The sequence below is a fragment of the Diabrotica undecimpunctata genome, chromosome 1 (assembly GCF_040954645.1).
Source record: "Diabrotica undecimpunctata isolate CICGRU chromosome 1, icDiaUnde3, whole genome shotgun sequence".
In the NCBI taxonomy this organism is placed as follows: domain Eukaryota; kingdom Metazoa; phylum Arthropoda; class Insecta; order Coleoptera; family Chrysomelidae; genus Diabrotica; species Diabrotica undecimpunctata.
Genome location: NC_092803.1, coordinates 85,629,240 through 85,647,854, shown reverse-complemented (window position 1 = coordinate 85,647,854; position 18,615 = coordinate 85,629,240). Strand labels below are relative to the sequence as shown.

Genomic DNA, 18,615 nt, shown 5'->3' with positions numbered 1-18,615 from the left:
TACATCAAAAAGTAGAGGGCTTAAAAACTCTCTAATAACTAGTTTTCGATTGTTATATGGTTGCGTACAAAGTGGCGCCAAATATGAATATTTAAATTTATTTGAATCCTCTTCCTTTGTTAACGCTTCTGATGATTTCATCTATGATCAAATTGAAGAGCATGGGGCTCAATGAATCCCCTTGTCTTTTTCCGCTGCCTATTTCTATAGGTTCTGTAAGTTGTTTATCTATTCTAACTTTCATTTTGTTGTTTTGGTAGATGTTTTCGATAGTTTTTATAATATTTAGGGGAACTTCTCTATATAGGTATAAATAGAGAAGATGGATTACATCTTTGAGTCTTACTCTGTCAAACGCTTTCTTTAGGTCAATCAGGCACAGAAATACTGGTCTATTATACTCCTTTTTTGAATCGTAGAATTAGTTCGCTCGTTCTCCATTCTTCTGGTATTTTATAATTCTATTAATTAATGTTGTTAATTGTTCTGAAATTGCTGCTCCACAATATTTCAATAATTCGTTTGGTCGTCTTTACCTGCTGCTTTTCTATTCTTCAGGGTTTTAAGTATTTTCCGAACTTCCTGTATATTTATACTAAGCTCTTCATTTGTTGTAATTTCTGGTGTTTCCGGTTCTAGCGTCGGTCGTTTTTCTTCCTCCAATTATTATAACTACATAAAATTATTTAGTGGTATTCACGTAAAATTCGTAAATCTGGAAAGATTTGGTGATAGATAGATTGTCAGCAACAAATGTTGCTTCATACCTCATTGTGTGCGTACCAAGTTTATGTAAGGAAAAGCCAGATTCAGAAACCCTGTATATATCCTTCAGTAACTGACTTACTCTTCCATTCCCATGCTACTTTAACTTTATTATACTGGCTCCAGCGTCTGTCAGAATTGTTGCCGATGTTCGACATAGACAGTGACCTGTATATTTGTTTAGATCGCTCAAACCCAGATATTTTTCAATGATGAAGGAGATTTTTCCAAATTTATTTTTTCCAACTGGTTGTACAGTATTCGCAGAAAAGGCAAATAAATGTGCTGGACTTTATTTCTCCACAGTCCTCATGTGCTCATCTGCCACACTGGTAACACTTTGCCCATTGTTCGCCATATCTATCGTCGAAAAATTTGCCGGTGCAAAATAGACATTCCGCGTCGTTTTCATCACTTTCGTCGGACGATGAATCAGCTAATGGAAGGTCTTCACTGTTGTCTGAGCTTGAACTTGAAGAAACTTTCCTTTTCCTTTTTGATGTTTTGCCTTTTGATGTAGAAGGCTGACCTACGTCTTCATGTACTGGTATTTCTTCTTTGGGCGTTGCTGTTTCTTTTTTGTCTAACACTTTTTGTTGAATTGTTTTTTCTGGAGCTAACACACAATCCAAGTTTTTCTGGGGTTCTAGTTTTTTCGTTCTGTCAACTTTTCTCTAATTCTTCTTTGTATGGTGTTAGAGTAATAACTGAAGCCTTTCCTGATCTGGCATGTGGTTTTTTAGTGGTATCTATCTTGTATGTAGGGATTGGACAAATGTCTTTCAGAGAAACAAATTGTTTATGAGGTATTGATGGATTAGTAGTTATATGTTCTCGCATTGGATGATTTGGTTGTTCATGGTTTGGTTCTATTATTTGTTCGTCCATTTCGTTTTGTATTTCCAATGTCTCTTGAATTCCAAATTCAAAGTCAAAAAAATACGGCGACAAATAGGGACCAGTCCAGTTTTTCGGAAACCATTGCAAGAGATTTCCATCGTCGCAGTTTTGTTATACGCTTTACAAAAAAAAACTGGCAATGGCATAAGGCGACACAACACTCAACTGATTTTCTCTAAGCCAGTTTTCTATTTCTTGTGCGAAGTAAGTTTTCAGAGGTGCCATAAAAGCAACATCCAACTGTTGCATCTTATGTGTAGAATGTGGTAGGAGGCAAATAATCGTCACATGATTCTGCTTGGCCAAATCTATTAGAGCAACATTTCTCGTATGAGAATCGTGACCATCAAGGACGAGAAGAACAGGGTGTACATCTGAAGGTTTAGTGAATTTTATGAAGTGTTGAAGCTATCTAGTGAAAATATCTGCCTGTACCCAACCTAACACGTGGCATTCTGCCACTGCTCCAGTGGGAGCCCCTAGCATCAAATCTATTTTCATATTTTTTCTAGGAAAGATTATTAATATGGTGGTACGAAATCTCCTACAGCTTGCCTTTTTCTGCTGACGTAAGTGACGAAAACTGCTTCTTCCCTCTCATAGAAATTACTTTGCTATGTTTGTGCTGAACAATTGTAAGGCCTGTTTAGTCCACATTGAATATACGTTGTGCAGGGTTAGTCAGCTTAAGATATTCTGGTTCATACAGATCAAAGAACTTGGATACATTGTCAGCAGTAAACGATTTTACTTGAGCCAATAACATTGCTTAACAATGCTAACAGAGCTTAACAAATGTTAAGCAATGAAAACACAATAATGAACCTTCTTCCTCTTTCTTCTTGTATGTAGGCTGTAAAGCCTGTTTCCTCTTCAATATTAGCATCCTAAATTGTTTAAATTATCGCACCATTTTTTTCTTGGTATGCCAATACTTCTTCGTCCATTTGGTGACTTCATCATCATCATCAATCAGCCCTGAGTTGTCCATTGTTGAACATAGGCCTCCTCTAGACTTTTCCATCTGCTTCTGTTCTGCGCCTCTGCTATCCAATTGGTCACGATTCTTTTGAGGTTGTCGGTCCATCGCGTTGGGGGTCTTCCTCGGCTTCGCTTGTTAGCCCGTGGTCTCAGAAAAAAGTCTCAGCCCATAAGAAAAATTCAGAATCTCACACTGATATACTATCAGTCAGTCACACGGATTCTGGGGGGGACAAAATTCTGACATATTTTAGAAAACCATCTAACAGATATATATCTCTAAAAATTGCAACTTTCAATGCAAGAACCCTGCTATCAGAAGAAAATTCATAGAACTGGAATCTGAACTTGATAAATTTGGTGACTTATCTCGTGCTATTCGTACTATACTATTCTCTGCCATTCTACTAATGTGTTCGTTCCACTCCTGTTTCCATTTTATCACCCATCCATTTATGTCTTCTATATTGCATGCTCTTCTTAATTTTTCGCTTCTCTCCCTATCCAACAGATTTTTCCCTGATATTCGTCGGAGTATTTTCATCTCAGTTGTTTCTAGTAGTCGTCTCGTTTTATATGTGTCAGGTCTTGTCTCCGCCGTGTATGTTAATATAGGTCTTACTGCTGCTTTATAGATTCTTGTTTTTGTGTCTTGTCTTTAGTGTTTGTTTTTCCAGATTGTGTCATTAACAGATCACGCCGCTTTACTTGCTTTTAAGCTTTGTTGTACTTCTTCAACATCTCCGTAACTAGTTATATCTATTCCCAGATATCTAAACCTTGCTTCTTGCTTTATTATTTTCCCATCAATTTCAATTTTACATCGTAGTGGGTATTTAGATGTTGTCTGTCATACATTTGGTTTCTTCTGCTGATATTATCGTATTGTATTTCTTGGCTGTTGTATTGAAGATGTGTGTTAATCTTTGGAGCTCGTCTTCTGTCTCTTCATGACCTCTACGTACTGCTTATATTATTTCATCCATTATTATATTAAAGAGAAGTGGGCTTAATGAGTCACCCTGTCTGACTCCGCTTTGTACTGGTATACACTGTGTTAGTTTTCCATTTACTTTTGCCCGTATTCGATTATGTAAGTAGATGTTTTCGATGGTCTTTGTCCGGTCTATAAAATATAGATATGCTGGTTTATTGTACTCGATGGCCTTATATTGTACTCGAAAATGTACCAAGATGACAGAAAAAAAATAAAAATGTATAGTTATAATGTTTGAAAGTAGTCATAAAATCGTTAATAAGCACACGTTTTAAGACGGGGATTATAATAAAATATTACAAAAATGTTTTGAGTGAACATTTATTTATCTAATTCTATAACATTGTACATATATAGCTTCTCATTACATAATTTAACCTAATAAATATTCTATTCTGAAATTTTGATAGACTTTGAGATGATAAGTTGTTCATTTGTTTATCCTCGTTAAAGTTAACTACTACTAACTTTAAGCTAAAGTTAAGCTACGGATAGGTACCTTAGAGCATGGCGGTTGTCATCAGTTCAAGACGTTGGCTTTCTTAAGAAAATGATAATTAAAAGTAATTATCTATTCTAGTTTTTCTTTGATGGCGCTCAAAGTGGGAAATATCTTATACAACCTGTAACAAAAGAACGTATTCATATCACATGTAAGTATTTTATTAAAATTAAAAATGAATATTTGATTAAATTTTCTTTGATTTAAATGAAAGAAACGCTTGTTTTATAACCTTTTGTTGATCGGAATGAACAAATCCAAACTGATTTTTAAATATTTCTGTTTCTTCGGGTATCCGTCTATAAATTCCTTTTTCCCATGATTTTATGGTAAAGGTAAGATATTGAAAATTTTGAACATTGCAAAAAGAACTAACCTCATATTTAGGTTAATAATAAAGAATAAAACCTATTTCACCAATCTTGAATGAATGTGTTGTAATATATGTATATTATTATAAAATAAAAACTTACCCAGAGGACTTCTTCTTTGAAGAGTGCGCTAAGATTTGCCCAATCAAGTAAACACCAAGAATGACTTGAATCACGTTAGCCAAAGCGTCAAACCTGAAGTTGTGTTTGGAATATTGAACATTTGTATGTTCTTCAGCATATCTTCTACTGTTTGGTACTAATTTTACAACTGGTACAGATCGTCTTTCAATCGAATTGTGAGAAAGCGGCACAGCTAAAGCGTCACGTGTTTGTTTAGTCAGGTCTTTCACTCGAGCATCATTCTCTCTGATATTCCTTTGTATTGGTATTTGCCTTTTAATATTCCTTTGGACTGATATGCAAGTTGAAGTTTCCTGCTCAGAAACGCCGGAATTGGGTCGAGCTTCTGTTGCTTGCCTAGCGGAGTCACTTCGGGCTAAGCTAGCTCTTAGTGGGAGATCTCTTACTGACCATGATGGCATATTAAAATTTCTGGAGTAAGCATTATCATAGCGATAGTGAGTTTCACCATATCTTCTAGAAAATCTGCTACGGTCGATATATCCATGATGGATATGTTCTCTGGAGAATTGTCGTTCGCGTTGATTTCTTTCTTCGTGTTCCCTGTAGAGGTCTAATCTGTCCTCAGATCCAATGTTGATGTTTCTTTCACGATTTTGCCTGATTTCATTCATGTTGGCATCTAAAAATTGCATCGAATGATAACCGTTGTTTCTATTGTTGTGAGTTAAGCTAGATCTTACTGAGCGAACATCTCTATCTGAGATTCTTCTTTCCACATTATGTTCATTGAAGTCTCTATAACTATTGGGCACCCGTTCTATATTTCTTTCTTGGCTATTACGGAAACGTCTTGTTAAGCGATTTCGTGATGGTCGTGCATCTCTTGTCGTTTTAAAAGTTGTTCGCTTCTCTTGATGTCCATTTCTATTTTCATTTAAATTGTTATCTTGATTGTACCTAAAAGTCTCTTCCAGAATTCTTTCTCGGTTTTCCTGGCTACGTTCATGGTTTTCTATATTCCTTTGCCGATTTTCAATCATCCGCTCGCTATTTAATAAGTTTTGTTCATATCGTGATGGACTGAGATATTCGTTACGTAATTTTAGCATTCGTTCATGGCTTGGTTCCCGGTAATTTCTAACTTGAATTTCCTCTCGACGTTCTTGAAGTTGTCTTTGTTCGTTTACGCGTTTTTGGCTGGCCCTCATATTCCTTTCAACGCGCTGGTCTCTGTTGTTTAGATGACGTTCATGATTTTTGCGAAGTTCTCTTTGTCTATTATTTCTGGTTGTTACTTGTCTTATATATTGGTCTTGTTGTCTATTTTCTCTAGATAAAGTCTCTCGAAACATTTTCTCCTTACGAGTGTTAAGAGACTTCGGTTGGCTTTCTCTGATATTCTTCATTCTGTTATCGGACAAGTTGTCTTCGCGGCTTTCTCGTTGTACTTTATTTTCTCTTGTACCTCTTGATCGTCGATCATCACGAAATAATCTTTCTGGTCGGTTATCTAGGCTTCTAACACGTTGTTCTCCATCTAGTCTTACATCCCGGCTTCTTCGTTCATTTTGAACGCTTCTGATAGGAATAGTTATGCCAGTAGCTGGTGTAAAAAGGTCTCCGTCATTAAGTGATACTTGTTCGTCGCTCCAGTTGTGGTTCAGACGATCAGGTTGGATATCAGTGTTTCGGTTTGTGAATCTAGAGAACAAATTTAATATTTGTTTTATAAACATAAAATTTTTTAAATATTTAATATTAAATATTTAGGTGCACTCATTGATAAGAACGGCTTGGGAGCAACCAAGATTAAACACCGAATTAATCGTGACGTAAAATTGTAGGATGTCTGAACTCCTTATGGTGGGATCGCAAGATTTTTAAAAGGAACAAAAAAGAATAGGGCAAACCATCGTTGAATCAGTTCTTTGTTATGACTCTGAAGTATGGAAAATTAATGCAGACCTGAAGAGAAGATTGTTGGCAGTTGAAATGGATTATTTGAGAAGAAGTGCTAGAACATCAAGGCTGGAAAGAAGACCAACGAATCTATAAGAAATAACATGAATACTACAGAAACGGTCATTGATACAATAAAAAGAAGAGGTTTAAAATGGTTAGGAAACGTATTGAGAATTCCTGATGAACGTTGGCCCCAAAAACTTCACAGGTGGAAGCCTCCTGGAAGAAGAAAAAGAGGTAGACCTCGACGCTCATGGAATGAATTAGAAGTTTTTGATGAAACTACAATAAAGAGAATATTTAATATTCATAGAAAATTCTTTCGATTATTAGAAAGACAATAAACAAAATATATAGGGACAATATTAATATATAAATAATATAATAATTACGTCCACTGTTAATTACTATAAATCAAAGACAGAAGTCTACAACAGCAACTTTATTTGATCTATTAATACTGAGAACTATAATTTTTGTAGTGTAATATTCCCGAGCTAATCACACGTACCGTATCAACTGTTAGCTTGAATAAAGCCTTACTAAAAATTTGAACATTTGCTGATCGATAACAAAATCATAACATAATAATTTATTGTACTTTTCTAATACAATACAATATAAATAAAATATTTAAAATATATCTTTTGTTTTTATGTAATCAATGATTAATAATATACTAATATTTGTATATATAAGAATACTTTTAGTATTAAATTTTCTTAAAAATTTTAATATTTCTCAGCCACTCTTAATGCATTTCTTTGATTCTGATACAAAATGTTGCTGCTGCTTTTATTTATAAATAAACTAGCTGACTCGGCGAACTTCGTACCGTCTTAGAATTAATAAATATTCTGTTAAATTATTAGCTAAGTTATATTAATTATTTTTTTATATTAGATCAAGATAATTATGTTCAATAAGAGTTCAAAAAATAACTTGTGCAAGTGGTAACAAAGTAACCATTTGTTGAGTGGGTTCACTCGTGTCAATGATTTTCACTGAAGTACCTGGTGATATTCTATATTTTTCATAGTGCTGCCAGGCGCTAAAATGAAAAAAGTGAATGGTTTGCCCACACATCAACATATTACGTACAGTTGACCATGAGAAAAACAATTATTATTATATATATATATATATATATATATATATATATATATATATATATATATATATATATATATAAGATGTATATATATATAGATGTATATATATATATATATATAATATATGTATATATATATGTGTATATATATATATGTATATATATATATATATAGTAAACTCTTAAATATTGGGGAAATCTGCAAGAAATACTCTAATGTGTATCAATTGTTTCGCCGAACGTTTTCGCCAAAGAGAATTAATTTGGCTTCTTCAGGGCTGAAAGAGAATAAATTATAATTAGCTACCATATATTATCTATTAAAACATTATTGATCTTACCGTAACTTAGAATTGTAGAGTTAGAATATTAAAAAACTTTGCTAGTAACATAGTGGTGTTTTTTGTTACTATGTGTAAAAAAAAGTTTTTTATAAGGATTGAAATGTATGGTAGCTTAGAACTTGACACGTAAAGGCTTACCCAAGGTTAATCGAAAAACCCAATGTAACTACATTTAAAAGGAGGTAATTCTTTGAATTGTCGGCAATAACTAAATTTTTGATTTTTAGATAGTTAAAAGTGAGGTTCTGTTTAAGCCAGAACGCAAGCGCTGACAACTTCATTAGTTCGTATGAATCTTTGTGTCGTTAAGGTTCATTGGTAAAACACGAATGAATTTAAATCCCAGTAAAGGGAAATATTATTTTGATTTTCTTTATTTAATTATATTATATTGTTCATGTATTATTGAATCTTATTGAGACGTATCTAAGAAAAGCAAGGGAATGTTATATATTTTTTGTTAATGAAAATTAATTATAAAGGTATGTTAGTTGTTAATAGATATATCAGTCAAGTTAGTTATCTGTGATATAGTATTGTTCTTGGTATCTGATTTAAGTAACAGGTGGTATATATCGCTTAGATTCTTGATGTCACTCTTAACATTAATGGAGAAATCGTTAAGGAAAATATAAGACATTTCAATGAACTCTCTTTTAGATTTATTGTTCTCACGGTGGAGAATTGTGGTGTTAGTATAGTCCATGAGATGACCAGTGGAATGGACATGTTTGGCTAATGCACAACGGTCAGGGTGAAGTCGAGAATCACTTTTGTGTAGTGTAATACGTGATTTCAATAATTGAGATGTTTGACCGATGTAGGAATTGTTGCAAGAGAGACATGGAATGTTGTAGACAATATTACTAAGCCTATCTATGGGAGTCTTATCTTTTATCTTAGAATAAAGATTATTAATTGTTAGGGCTGATCTACAAGCCACATTAAGTTTAATGTTGTTATTATTATTGCCAAAGCTATTTTCAACACTTTTCAGAATCCTTGTTAACCCCGGAGTGATATCTCTGAAATATGGTAATGAAAAATATTTGTTTATAGGAGTATCCGAGACTGGGTTCCCACTTAAGACATCAGGATCAGCATTGTTAGTCGCGAAGGAAGGTGAAATATCTTCGTCATGGATAGTATTAAACAAAATCTTATTAACTAATGGTGTTGGATAAGCGTTTGAAATAAAAAGTTTCTGTAGGATTTGTAGGTTTTTTGTATGAAATGAAGGATCTGATAGTTTTGTTACTCTATTTTTCATCTGTTTGATTAAGTTGACTTTGGTAGAATTATTATGGTATGAGTTGTAGTTAAGGTATCTACCAGAATGGGTCGGTTTTTGATACCAATCTATTTTGATGTTGTTGGTTTCCCTGATCATCCTTATGTCGAGAAAGGGGACGGACCAATTACCATCTTCCCTCTCTATAGTGAACTGGATGTAGGGGTCATAACCATTAAAAGTGTCTAATAGTTCATCTACCTTGTCATTGGGTATAGCCAAAATGATATCATTCAGATATTTTTTACGTTACTTACGATACTTACGATACTTGACGTTGTATCCTTATTCAGCAATGTTCATCTAGGAATATGTTTGACATCAATAGAGATCAACTGGGACCGTATTAGAGGTTGTTGTTCCATGTCTTACGACAGATTCATCAGCATCGTCGAATTTCTCTTTAACAACACTTACTTCTCATTTAATGATAAATTCTATCAACAAACTTTCGGTACCCCTATGGGAGCTAAGATTTCTCCTATCATTGCAACTTACGTTATGGATTATGTATTAGACTCAGTCATTCCTTTACTATCCTTTAATATTCCATTTATTAAAAAATATGTGGATGATATCATTTTGGCTATACCCAATGACAAGGTAGATGAACTATTAGACACTTTTAATGGTTATGACCCCTACATCCAGTTCACTATAGAGAGGGAAGATGGTAATTGGTCCGTCCCCTTTCTCGACATAAGGATGATCAGGGAAACCAACAACATCAAAATAGATTGGTATCAAAAACCGACCCATTCTGGTAGATACCTTAACTACAACTCATACCATAATAATTCTACCAAAGTCAACTTAATCAAACAGATGAAAAATAGAGTAACAAAACTATCAGATCCTTCATTTCATACAAAAAAACCTACAAATCCTACAGAAACTTTTTATTTCAAACGCTTATCCAACACCATTAGTTAATAAGATTTTGTTTAATACTATCCATGACGAAGATATTTCACCTTCCTTCGCGACTAACAATGCTGATCCTGATGTCTTAAGTGGGAACCCAGTCTCGGATACTCCTATAAACAAATATTTTTCATTACCATATTTCAGAGATATCACTCCGGGGTTAACAAGGATTCTGAAAAGTGTTGAAAATAGCTTTGGCAATAATAATAACAACATTAAACTTAATGTGGCTTGTAGATCAGCCCTAACAATTAATAATCTTTATTCTAAGATAAAAGATAAGACTCCCATAGATAGGCTTAGTAATATTGTCTACAACATTCCATGTCTCTCTTGCAACAATTCCTACATCGGTCAAACATCTCAATTATTGAAATCACGTATTACACTACACAAAAGTGATTCTCGACTTCACCCTGAGCGTTGTGCATTAGCCAAACATGTCCATTCCACTGGTCATCTCATGGACTATACTAACACCACAATTCTCCACCGTGAGAACAATAAATCTAAAAGAGAGTTCATTGAAATGTCTTATATTTTCCTTAACGATTTCTCCATTAATGTTAAGAGTGACATCAAGAATCTAAGCGATATATACCACCTGTTACTTAAATCAGATATCAAGAACAATACTATATCACAGATAACTAACTTGACTGATATATCTATTAACAACTAACATACCTTTATAATTAATTTTCATTAACAAAAAATATATAACATTCCCTTGCTTTTCTTAGATACGTCTCAATAAGATTCAATAATACATGAACAATATAATATAATTAAATAAAGAAAATCAAAATAATATTTCCCTTTACTGGGATTTAAATTCATTCGTGTTTTACCAATGAACCTTAACGACACAAAGATTCATACGAACTAATGAAGTTGTCAGCGCTTGCGTTCTGGCTTAAACAGAACCTCACTTTTAACTATCTAAAAATCAAAAATTTAGTTATTGCCGACAATTCAAAGAATTACCTCCTTTTAAATGTAGTTACATTGGGTTTTTCAATTAACCTTGGGTAAGCCTTTACGTGTCAAGTTCTAAGCTACCATACATTTCAATCCTTATAAAAAACTTTTTTTTACACATAGTAACAAAAAACACCACTATGTTACTAGCAAAGTTTTTTAATATTCTAACTCTACAATTCTAAGTTACGGTAAGATCAATAATGTTTTAATAGATAATATATGGTAGCTAATTATAATTTATTCTCTTTCAGCCCTGAAGAAGCCAAATTAATTCTCTTTGGCGAAAACGTTCGGCGAAACAATTGATACACATTAGAGTATTTCTTGCAGATTTCCCCAATATTTAAGAGTTTACTATTTAACTAATCTGCAAAGATTAAATTTCTTTTCTATATATATATATATATATATATATATATATATATATATATATATATATATATATATATATATATCATCATTCTCAACATATTCTACCGATTATGGTGTAGCCTCCCTTACATATTCATTCTTCATATCTGCCCACGATTGTCGAAAATTCGCTTTTCTGTGCCATGTTTTCATGGCTCATTTCATGTTTCATTCAGGCTTGTTTCCTTATATCATAGTCCCATTTTAAATTTGGACGCCTTCTTGGTCTCTTGACGCCTCTTGAATATCACATTGTAATTCTAGTGGACCACCTATTGTCAGATCTTCCCGCTAAATGTCACGCCCAGTACCATTTTAAAGATTTAATTCTGTGGAATACATCAATAACCTTGGTTTTCTGTCTGATCCATTCTATTCTCTTTGTTATACCTAGCATGCATCGCTCCATTAATCTTTGAGTGACTTTGAGTTTCGATATTATCTCTTTCTTTAGTGTCCAAGTTTCGCAGCCTTATGTCATAATTGGTAGTTTACACTGATTGAATGCTTTTTTTGTTTTTTTATCTTCAGGTGGATTGGCATCTTCGATTTGAATATAACTGCATTTCTACCAAAAGATGTCCAAGCTAGTTTTATTCTTCTGTTGATTTCTGGAAGTAAGGAGCCAGATTTATGTATTAATTCTCCCAGGTGTACATACTCGTCTACTGTCTCAAGTGCAGTGTTGTTTATTATTATACCTTGAACATCCACTAGCTCGTTGTACATGGTTTTTGTTTTTGTCAAGTTCATTTTTAGGCCAACTTCATTGCTATCTCATTTAACTCGCTTATAAGTTCTTGTAGTTCTGCAGGATTATTGTGCTTCAGTTCATTTTGCTGAATGTATTTTTTTGAGTTGCAGTGAAGAGCTTTGGTAATATTGCGTTTCCTTGTCGGACGCTTCTGGTAGTGGTAAAAATAAATTTTTACCTTAGCTTTTGCTTGTTTGTATATATTTGCTAAAGTTTCTATGTACGGTTTGTCAATGCCTTGGTTGGTTAACGCTTTTAGCTATTACTGCCTTGGGATATATAGAATCGAAAGCCTTCTCGAAATCTATGAAGGTTAAAGCTAGCGGTATTTCATATTCTTTAGCTGTACTCATTCTCTACGGCACAAGAAAAATCATAGAAATAAAAAATGAGAAAACGTCACCGTCCGAGACAGAAAGGAAATAAGCGAGGTCATTGAAAAATTCTACACTAAATTATACTCGGCAAATACACAACCACAACAACGACGTACTGAACGAACAATAATTAACACCGGCTCAGAAGAAATACCGGACATAACCGACTATGATATAAGAATGGCCCTAAATCAACTAAATACGAATAAATGTCCGGTAGAGGATAAAATTACAGTCGAAATGTTGAAAATTGGTGGAAGAAAAATAGAACAGTGTATTAAATATTTTATTTAATAAAGTAATTGATGAAGGAAAGATTCCTCAAGAATGGGACAACTCCGAAGTCATTGTACTATTCAAGAAAGGAGACAAAGCAAACATCGAGAATTACCGTCCAATATCCTTGCTCTCACATCTGTATAAATTACTAACTAAAATCATAACCAACCGCCTAACACATAAGCTCGATTTATATCAACCTATCGAGCAGGCTGGATTCAGAAAACATTTTAGTACCATAGACCACTTGCACACCGTAAAAACACTGATAGAAAAATGCACCGAGTATAATGTTCCAATTCATATGGCGTTCGTCGATTTCCATAAAGCATTCGATTCCATCGAACTATGGGCAGTGCTTGAATCTCTAGAAAATGCACGTATAGATTCAAGATACACTAACATAATTAAAAACATATATGAAAATGCCACCATGCAGATAAAGCTGGACGAAAGCACAAAAACTAATCCCATAAGACTACAAAGGGGAGTAAGACAAGGAGACACCATCTCTCCCAAACTATTTACCCTTGCTCTAGAAGACATTTTTAAGAAACTAGAACGGAACAATAAGGGTATCAACGTCGACGGATCATACTTAAACCAATTGCGATTCGCAGATGACATAGTTTTAATAGCCGATAATATCCAAGAACTAAATGATATGTTACAACAATTAAATGCAGTTTCAGGAGCGGTAGGCTTAAAAATGAACTACAGTAAAACAAAAATACTGAGCCGAGACCAGACAAATATAACAATACAAAATCATACCATAGAAAATGTTGAACATTATGTATATCTAGGTCATGTTATCAAACTAGGAAAACCAAATCAAGATGCTGAAATTAAAACAAGAACACAACTGGCATGGGGCGCTTTCGGCAAATTAGCATATATCTTGAAAAACACCTCCATTCCTGTAAACTTAAAGAAAAAGGTGTATAACACATGCATACTACCAGTTTGTACTTACGGCTTGGAGACAGTAGCCCTTACCAAAAAATCTGCTAAAAAATTAGAAACAACGCAAAGAGCAATGGAACGAATCATGCTTGGAATATCACTAAGAGACAAGATTAGAAACACCGAGATAAGACGTAGAACGAAGATTAGGGATATTGTGGAAGAAATTACAAAAATGAAATGGCGCTGGGCAGGTCACGTAGCCCGATATAATGACAACAGGTGGACACGGAAAATTCTAGAATGGAGACCAAGGACGACAACAAGAAGCATGGGAAGACCTCAAAAAAGATGGGTAGATGACATAAGAACAGTGGCAGGCAAACAGTGGATTAGATTGGCGCAAGATAGAGAAAGATGGAAGCAATTGGGAGAGACCTACATTCAGGAGTGAATGGAAAATGGTTGACAAAGAAGAAGAAGAGAGAGCTCTACTCATTAGTTCTCGAAGCGTATGAATATGATCTATGGTACTGAATCCACTTCTGAAGACAGCGTGTTCTCTCGGCTGTGCAGCATCTAATACGTTTGTTAATCTGTTGTTGATGATCTTTGTAAATATCTGTCTATACGATTGGTAGTAGACTTATAGGTCTGTAGTTTTTGATATCCTCTTTGCTACCTTTCTTGTGAATGAGAATTATATTTGCTGTATTCCAGTGGTCTGGTATGCATCTCGATCTTAGGCAGTTCGTAAATATGCCTGCTAAGATTTTCCAGGTTTTATTGCCAGCGTATTTAAGCAGTTTCACTGTTATACCATTTATTCCAGCTGCTTTACCGCTTTTCATTTTTGCAATTGTCGATTCTACTTCTTCCGGAAGGACTTCTGGTACATCTTCTTGGTTACTGATTACTTCTTCAAGTGTGTCAGGGGCTTTGTGTAGTTCGTTGCAGAATTTAGTTACGACTTGTATTATTTCATTTCTGTCTGTAATTCTGGTGTTTTCGTTTGTTAGAGCAACGATTTGCTCCTTTCCAATGATTAATGTTCTTGTCTTCTTATAGTTTTTCCTGTTTTCGATTGCATTTTCTACCAGTCTTTCATTGTATTTTCTTATGTCTTTCTTAATACTTTTCCTTATTGTTCTTCCTTATTAAGTTCTGTGCATTGTATTTTCTGTATGTTGCTGCTTTCTTTCATTTCTCTTCTTTGTTTTAGCATTATTTTAGTTTTATCAGACAGTTTACTATGTTGATTTTATTGTTGCTGGCCTCCGATTTCTTTGACACTATCAAGAATAATTTCCATTAATTGAGAGCTGTCTATTTCTTCTTCTTCTTCTTCTTTCTCTTTATAAGCAATACTCTTTGTTCATTGGCGGATTAGTACCTCTATGGAAGGTTATTATTCCATCTTTTGCGCGGTAGCCCGATATTTCTTCTGCCGATTGGTGACTTATCTCTTTCTATTTTGACGACACGGGTCTCCTAAATTCTGCTTATGTAGTTATTCTATTCTTTTTTTTTATTTTGTGTCCATTCATTTATACATTGTACGTTATATTTTCTTCTAATGTCTTCACTTTTCTTTCGATCTCCCAGCGTTTTTCCTGTAATTCTTCTCAGTACTCTCATCTCCGCCGTTTCCAGTAGCCTTTGCATTGTGGCTGTTTTGGGTCTTGTTTTTGAGGCATATGTCATTATTGGTTTTACACTGGCTTTATAAGTTCTTGATTTCATCTCATTGTTAATGTGTCTGTTTCTCCATATAGTGTTATGATTTTTTTACTTGATCTCTCACTTCTTTGTCCAGGTCTCCATAGCTAGACAGTATAATTTTCAGTTATTTTATTTCCATTACCTGTTCAATACTGATGCCATCAATTTCTATTTTACATTTGGTTGGTACTTTGCTGACTACTATTGTTTAAGTTTGCTTAGATGATATTGTCATATTAAATTCTTTTGCTCTTATGTTAAATCTGTGGACCAGTCTTTGCAGACTATCTTCATCTTGGGCTATCAATATTGCGTCGTCTGCGTAACAGAGTATTTTGATTTCTTTGTTTCCCATTCTGTATCCTCTTCCTTTGTTATCGCTTTTGATGGTTTCATCCATGATTAAATTGAAGAACATGGGGCTCAATGAATCCCCTTGTCTTATTTCGCTGCCTATTTCTATAGGTTCTGTAAGTTGTCCATCTATTCTGACTTCCATTTTGTTGTTTTGGTAGATGTTTTCGCTAGTTTTTATAATATTTAGGGGAGCTTCTTTGTTATACAGAAGATGGATTACATCTTTAAATCCTACTCTACGCAGCAGGTAAAGACGGGATACCAAACGAGTTACTGAAATATTGTGGAGCAGAAATGACAGAACAATTAACAACATTAATTAATAAAATTATAAAACACCATAAATTACCGAAAGAATGGAGAACGAGCGAACTAATTCTATTATTCAAAAAAGGAGATAAAAAATAGCCAAAAAACTACAGAGATACTTATAAACTTATTAAAAACTACGCTAAAACTTACGACTAAAGTTTTACAAGTGCTAATAAATCAGAGGATAAGTTTGGCACTACACTCACTAGTCACTGCACTACTAGTGAGTGACTAGTGAGTGTAGTAGTGTCTGGGGGCTCGGGAGACTGAGACCTCGGATGTCGGAACGCCACAGATGCCTCGGATGCCACAGGATGTCGAAAGCTCGGCCCAATGGATATCAACGCGGTTCATCCCGGAAGACTGGTGAGTTTAATATTAATTTCTATAATAGTATTAATCTTAGCTCTAGGTTTAATTGTACTAACCGCGGAAATCTTTCCGAACATATATATATATATATATATATATATATATATATATATATATATATATATATATATATATATATATATATATATATGTATATATATATATATACATATATTTATATATATATATATATACATATATTTATATATATATATATACATATATATATATATATATATATATATATATATATATATATATATATATATATATATATATATATATATATATTCAGCCAACAAACATTTAAGGATTAAATGGCTGTGATAATCGCTGATTCTAAAATATATGACATCAAGGAGCGGAAGTGAAATGTATTCTTCAAAGATAAAGATAGATAATATCTCTGTAGATAATAAATCAAAGTGTTAATAGTAACATACTATCCCAAAGAATTTATATACTATCCATAATGTATGACGTATATTACTTGTAATTACATTTTTTTTTCTGTAAAATGTGTTTGTTGTGAAATAAATAAATAAAATATAATGACACTCCAATTTTAGAATATATATTACAAAGGCAGTTCTAGAAAAAGACTAAACAATGATCAACATCTTTCGAATAAACCTAACAAATCTCTTTCAGATTTTAAGAAATGCTTGTATTTCTTAGCAAAAAGGAAAAATAAATCACATATAAGAAGTAACGATATAATGTCAAATACAAAAGTTGGTAAAGATGAAAGATATGAGTAAAATAGATAGAAAGTAGCATATAAAGGAAAAGTTACTTACCTATCGGTTCCAGTTCTAAAACTTCGCCTGTCATATAAGTTTTCATAAAGTCTGTCTTTCTCGTTGACCTGACCCCTGGTGTCTTTTCGAAAGGGCATTTCTTCGACGAAGCTCTCCACTGACGCACGGCTTCCTCGGATACTCCTGCGGTTGATATCATTTCTGCTTAAATTCTCCAAAAATCCAAAAGTGGTGGAAGTCAAACAAATAAAAAGAATCCAGACGGACTTACTGCAAATGAGTTTTTCAAACGGCAACATGTTGGACAGGAACTGAGGACTATTTCTCGTCTTTCGAGGTGGCTTGTGTGGTCAAGTTGGTGTACAATGATTAGGTCTTGTATGTTGTTGTGTTCTGCGTCGTTATGGTGGATGTAGCCGGATGATGTGATATTTATAGGGTTTCTCAAGTTCAATTTCATACTCGGCTGGGCTTTAACTTGTTAAAAACCTATTTGCAGCAAACTGTGTGCGGTTGAAATCAATTTAGGGCTGAAAGACGCACTACATTTAATGTAATTGTGATAAATTTTACATTCTGGTACACTGTAAGATTTCTTGGGGCTGGTTTGGTCCGAATAAGAAAAGTTTCGTTTAGTTGTTTATACATATAAGGATTGTTCGATCTACGTGACCTTACAAAGAAAACGCAATTTAATTTTTTTCGACAAAAATATTTTGTTTTTAAATATTCTCTTGCTCGCCTAATATACTAATAGTGTTTGTAGAGATCCGTTTCTGTAAAAGGGCGCAGACTCATTTTTTTGAACCCTGTATTGCCCCTTGTAACTCTTAAATTACGTATTTAAAAGAGTCATAAAATACTTTTTAAACCTGATATTTCCGTAAACTTTCATTGTTTCTAGAGGTTACAGACAGATGTCTACCACAGAACATTCCAATCATACAGAAGGTCATATTTTATGCATAGGTTCTAGCAGTTGTCGTGTGTTGTTGTTAGTAGTGTTGCAGTATTGTAATAGGTGATTTTGATCACAATTTCAAGTACTTTCTATACTAGCTGACGAAATAAAAATAAATAAAACTAAAACTAAGTACATTCTGACTCTTATTGTAGCAAATATAGGCTCTGATAATAAAATA

The 18,615-nt window shown here is 33.7% G+C and overlaps 1 protein-coding gene and 1 long non-coding RNA gene across 2 annotated transcripts in view; one reads left to right on the top strand and one right to left on the bottom strand.

Annotated features, from left to right (window-relative positions):
* LOC140439527 (uncharacterized) overlaps positions 1 to 18,615 on the top strand; it is a 163,136-nt gene that overhangs the window by 72,123 nt on the left and 72,398 nt on the right. The window lies entirely within an intron of this gene.
* Positions 3,949 to 17,872, bottom strand: LOC140451054 (uncharacterized). The gene is made up of 3 exons (XM_072544774.1): positions 17,513 to 17,872; positions 4,619 to 6,304; positions 3,949 to 4,266 (listed from the first exon to the last, which is right to left on the bottom strand). Exons 1-3 carry the CDS (start codon positions 17,770 to 17,772, stop codon positions 4,215 to 4,217), a joined length of 1,998 nt encoding a protein of 665 aa, XP_072400875.1. The 5' UTR covers positions 17,773 to 17,872; the 3' UTR covers positions 3,949 to 4,214.

Bases quoted from the DNA above. Each gene is read 5' to 3' on its own strand.
- LOC140451054 (XM_072544774.1), bottom strand. From the start codon at position 17,772: ATGTTGCCGTTTGAAAAACTCATTTGCAGTAAGTCCGTCTGGATTCTT. The intron at 6,305-17,512 runs GTAAGTAACTTT...TTTGTTCTCTAG, and splicing joins TTTAGAACTGGAACCGATAG to ATTCACAAACCGAAACACTG. The intron at 4,267-4,618 runs GTAAGTTTTTAT...CTTTTGTTACAG, and splicing joins TCAAAGAAGAAGTCCTCTGG to GTTGTATAAGATATTTCCCA.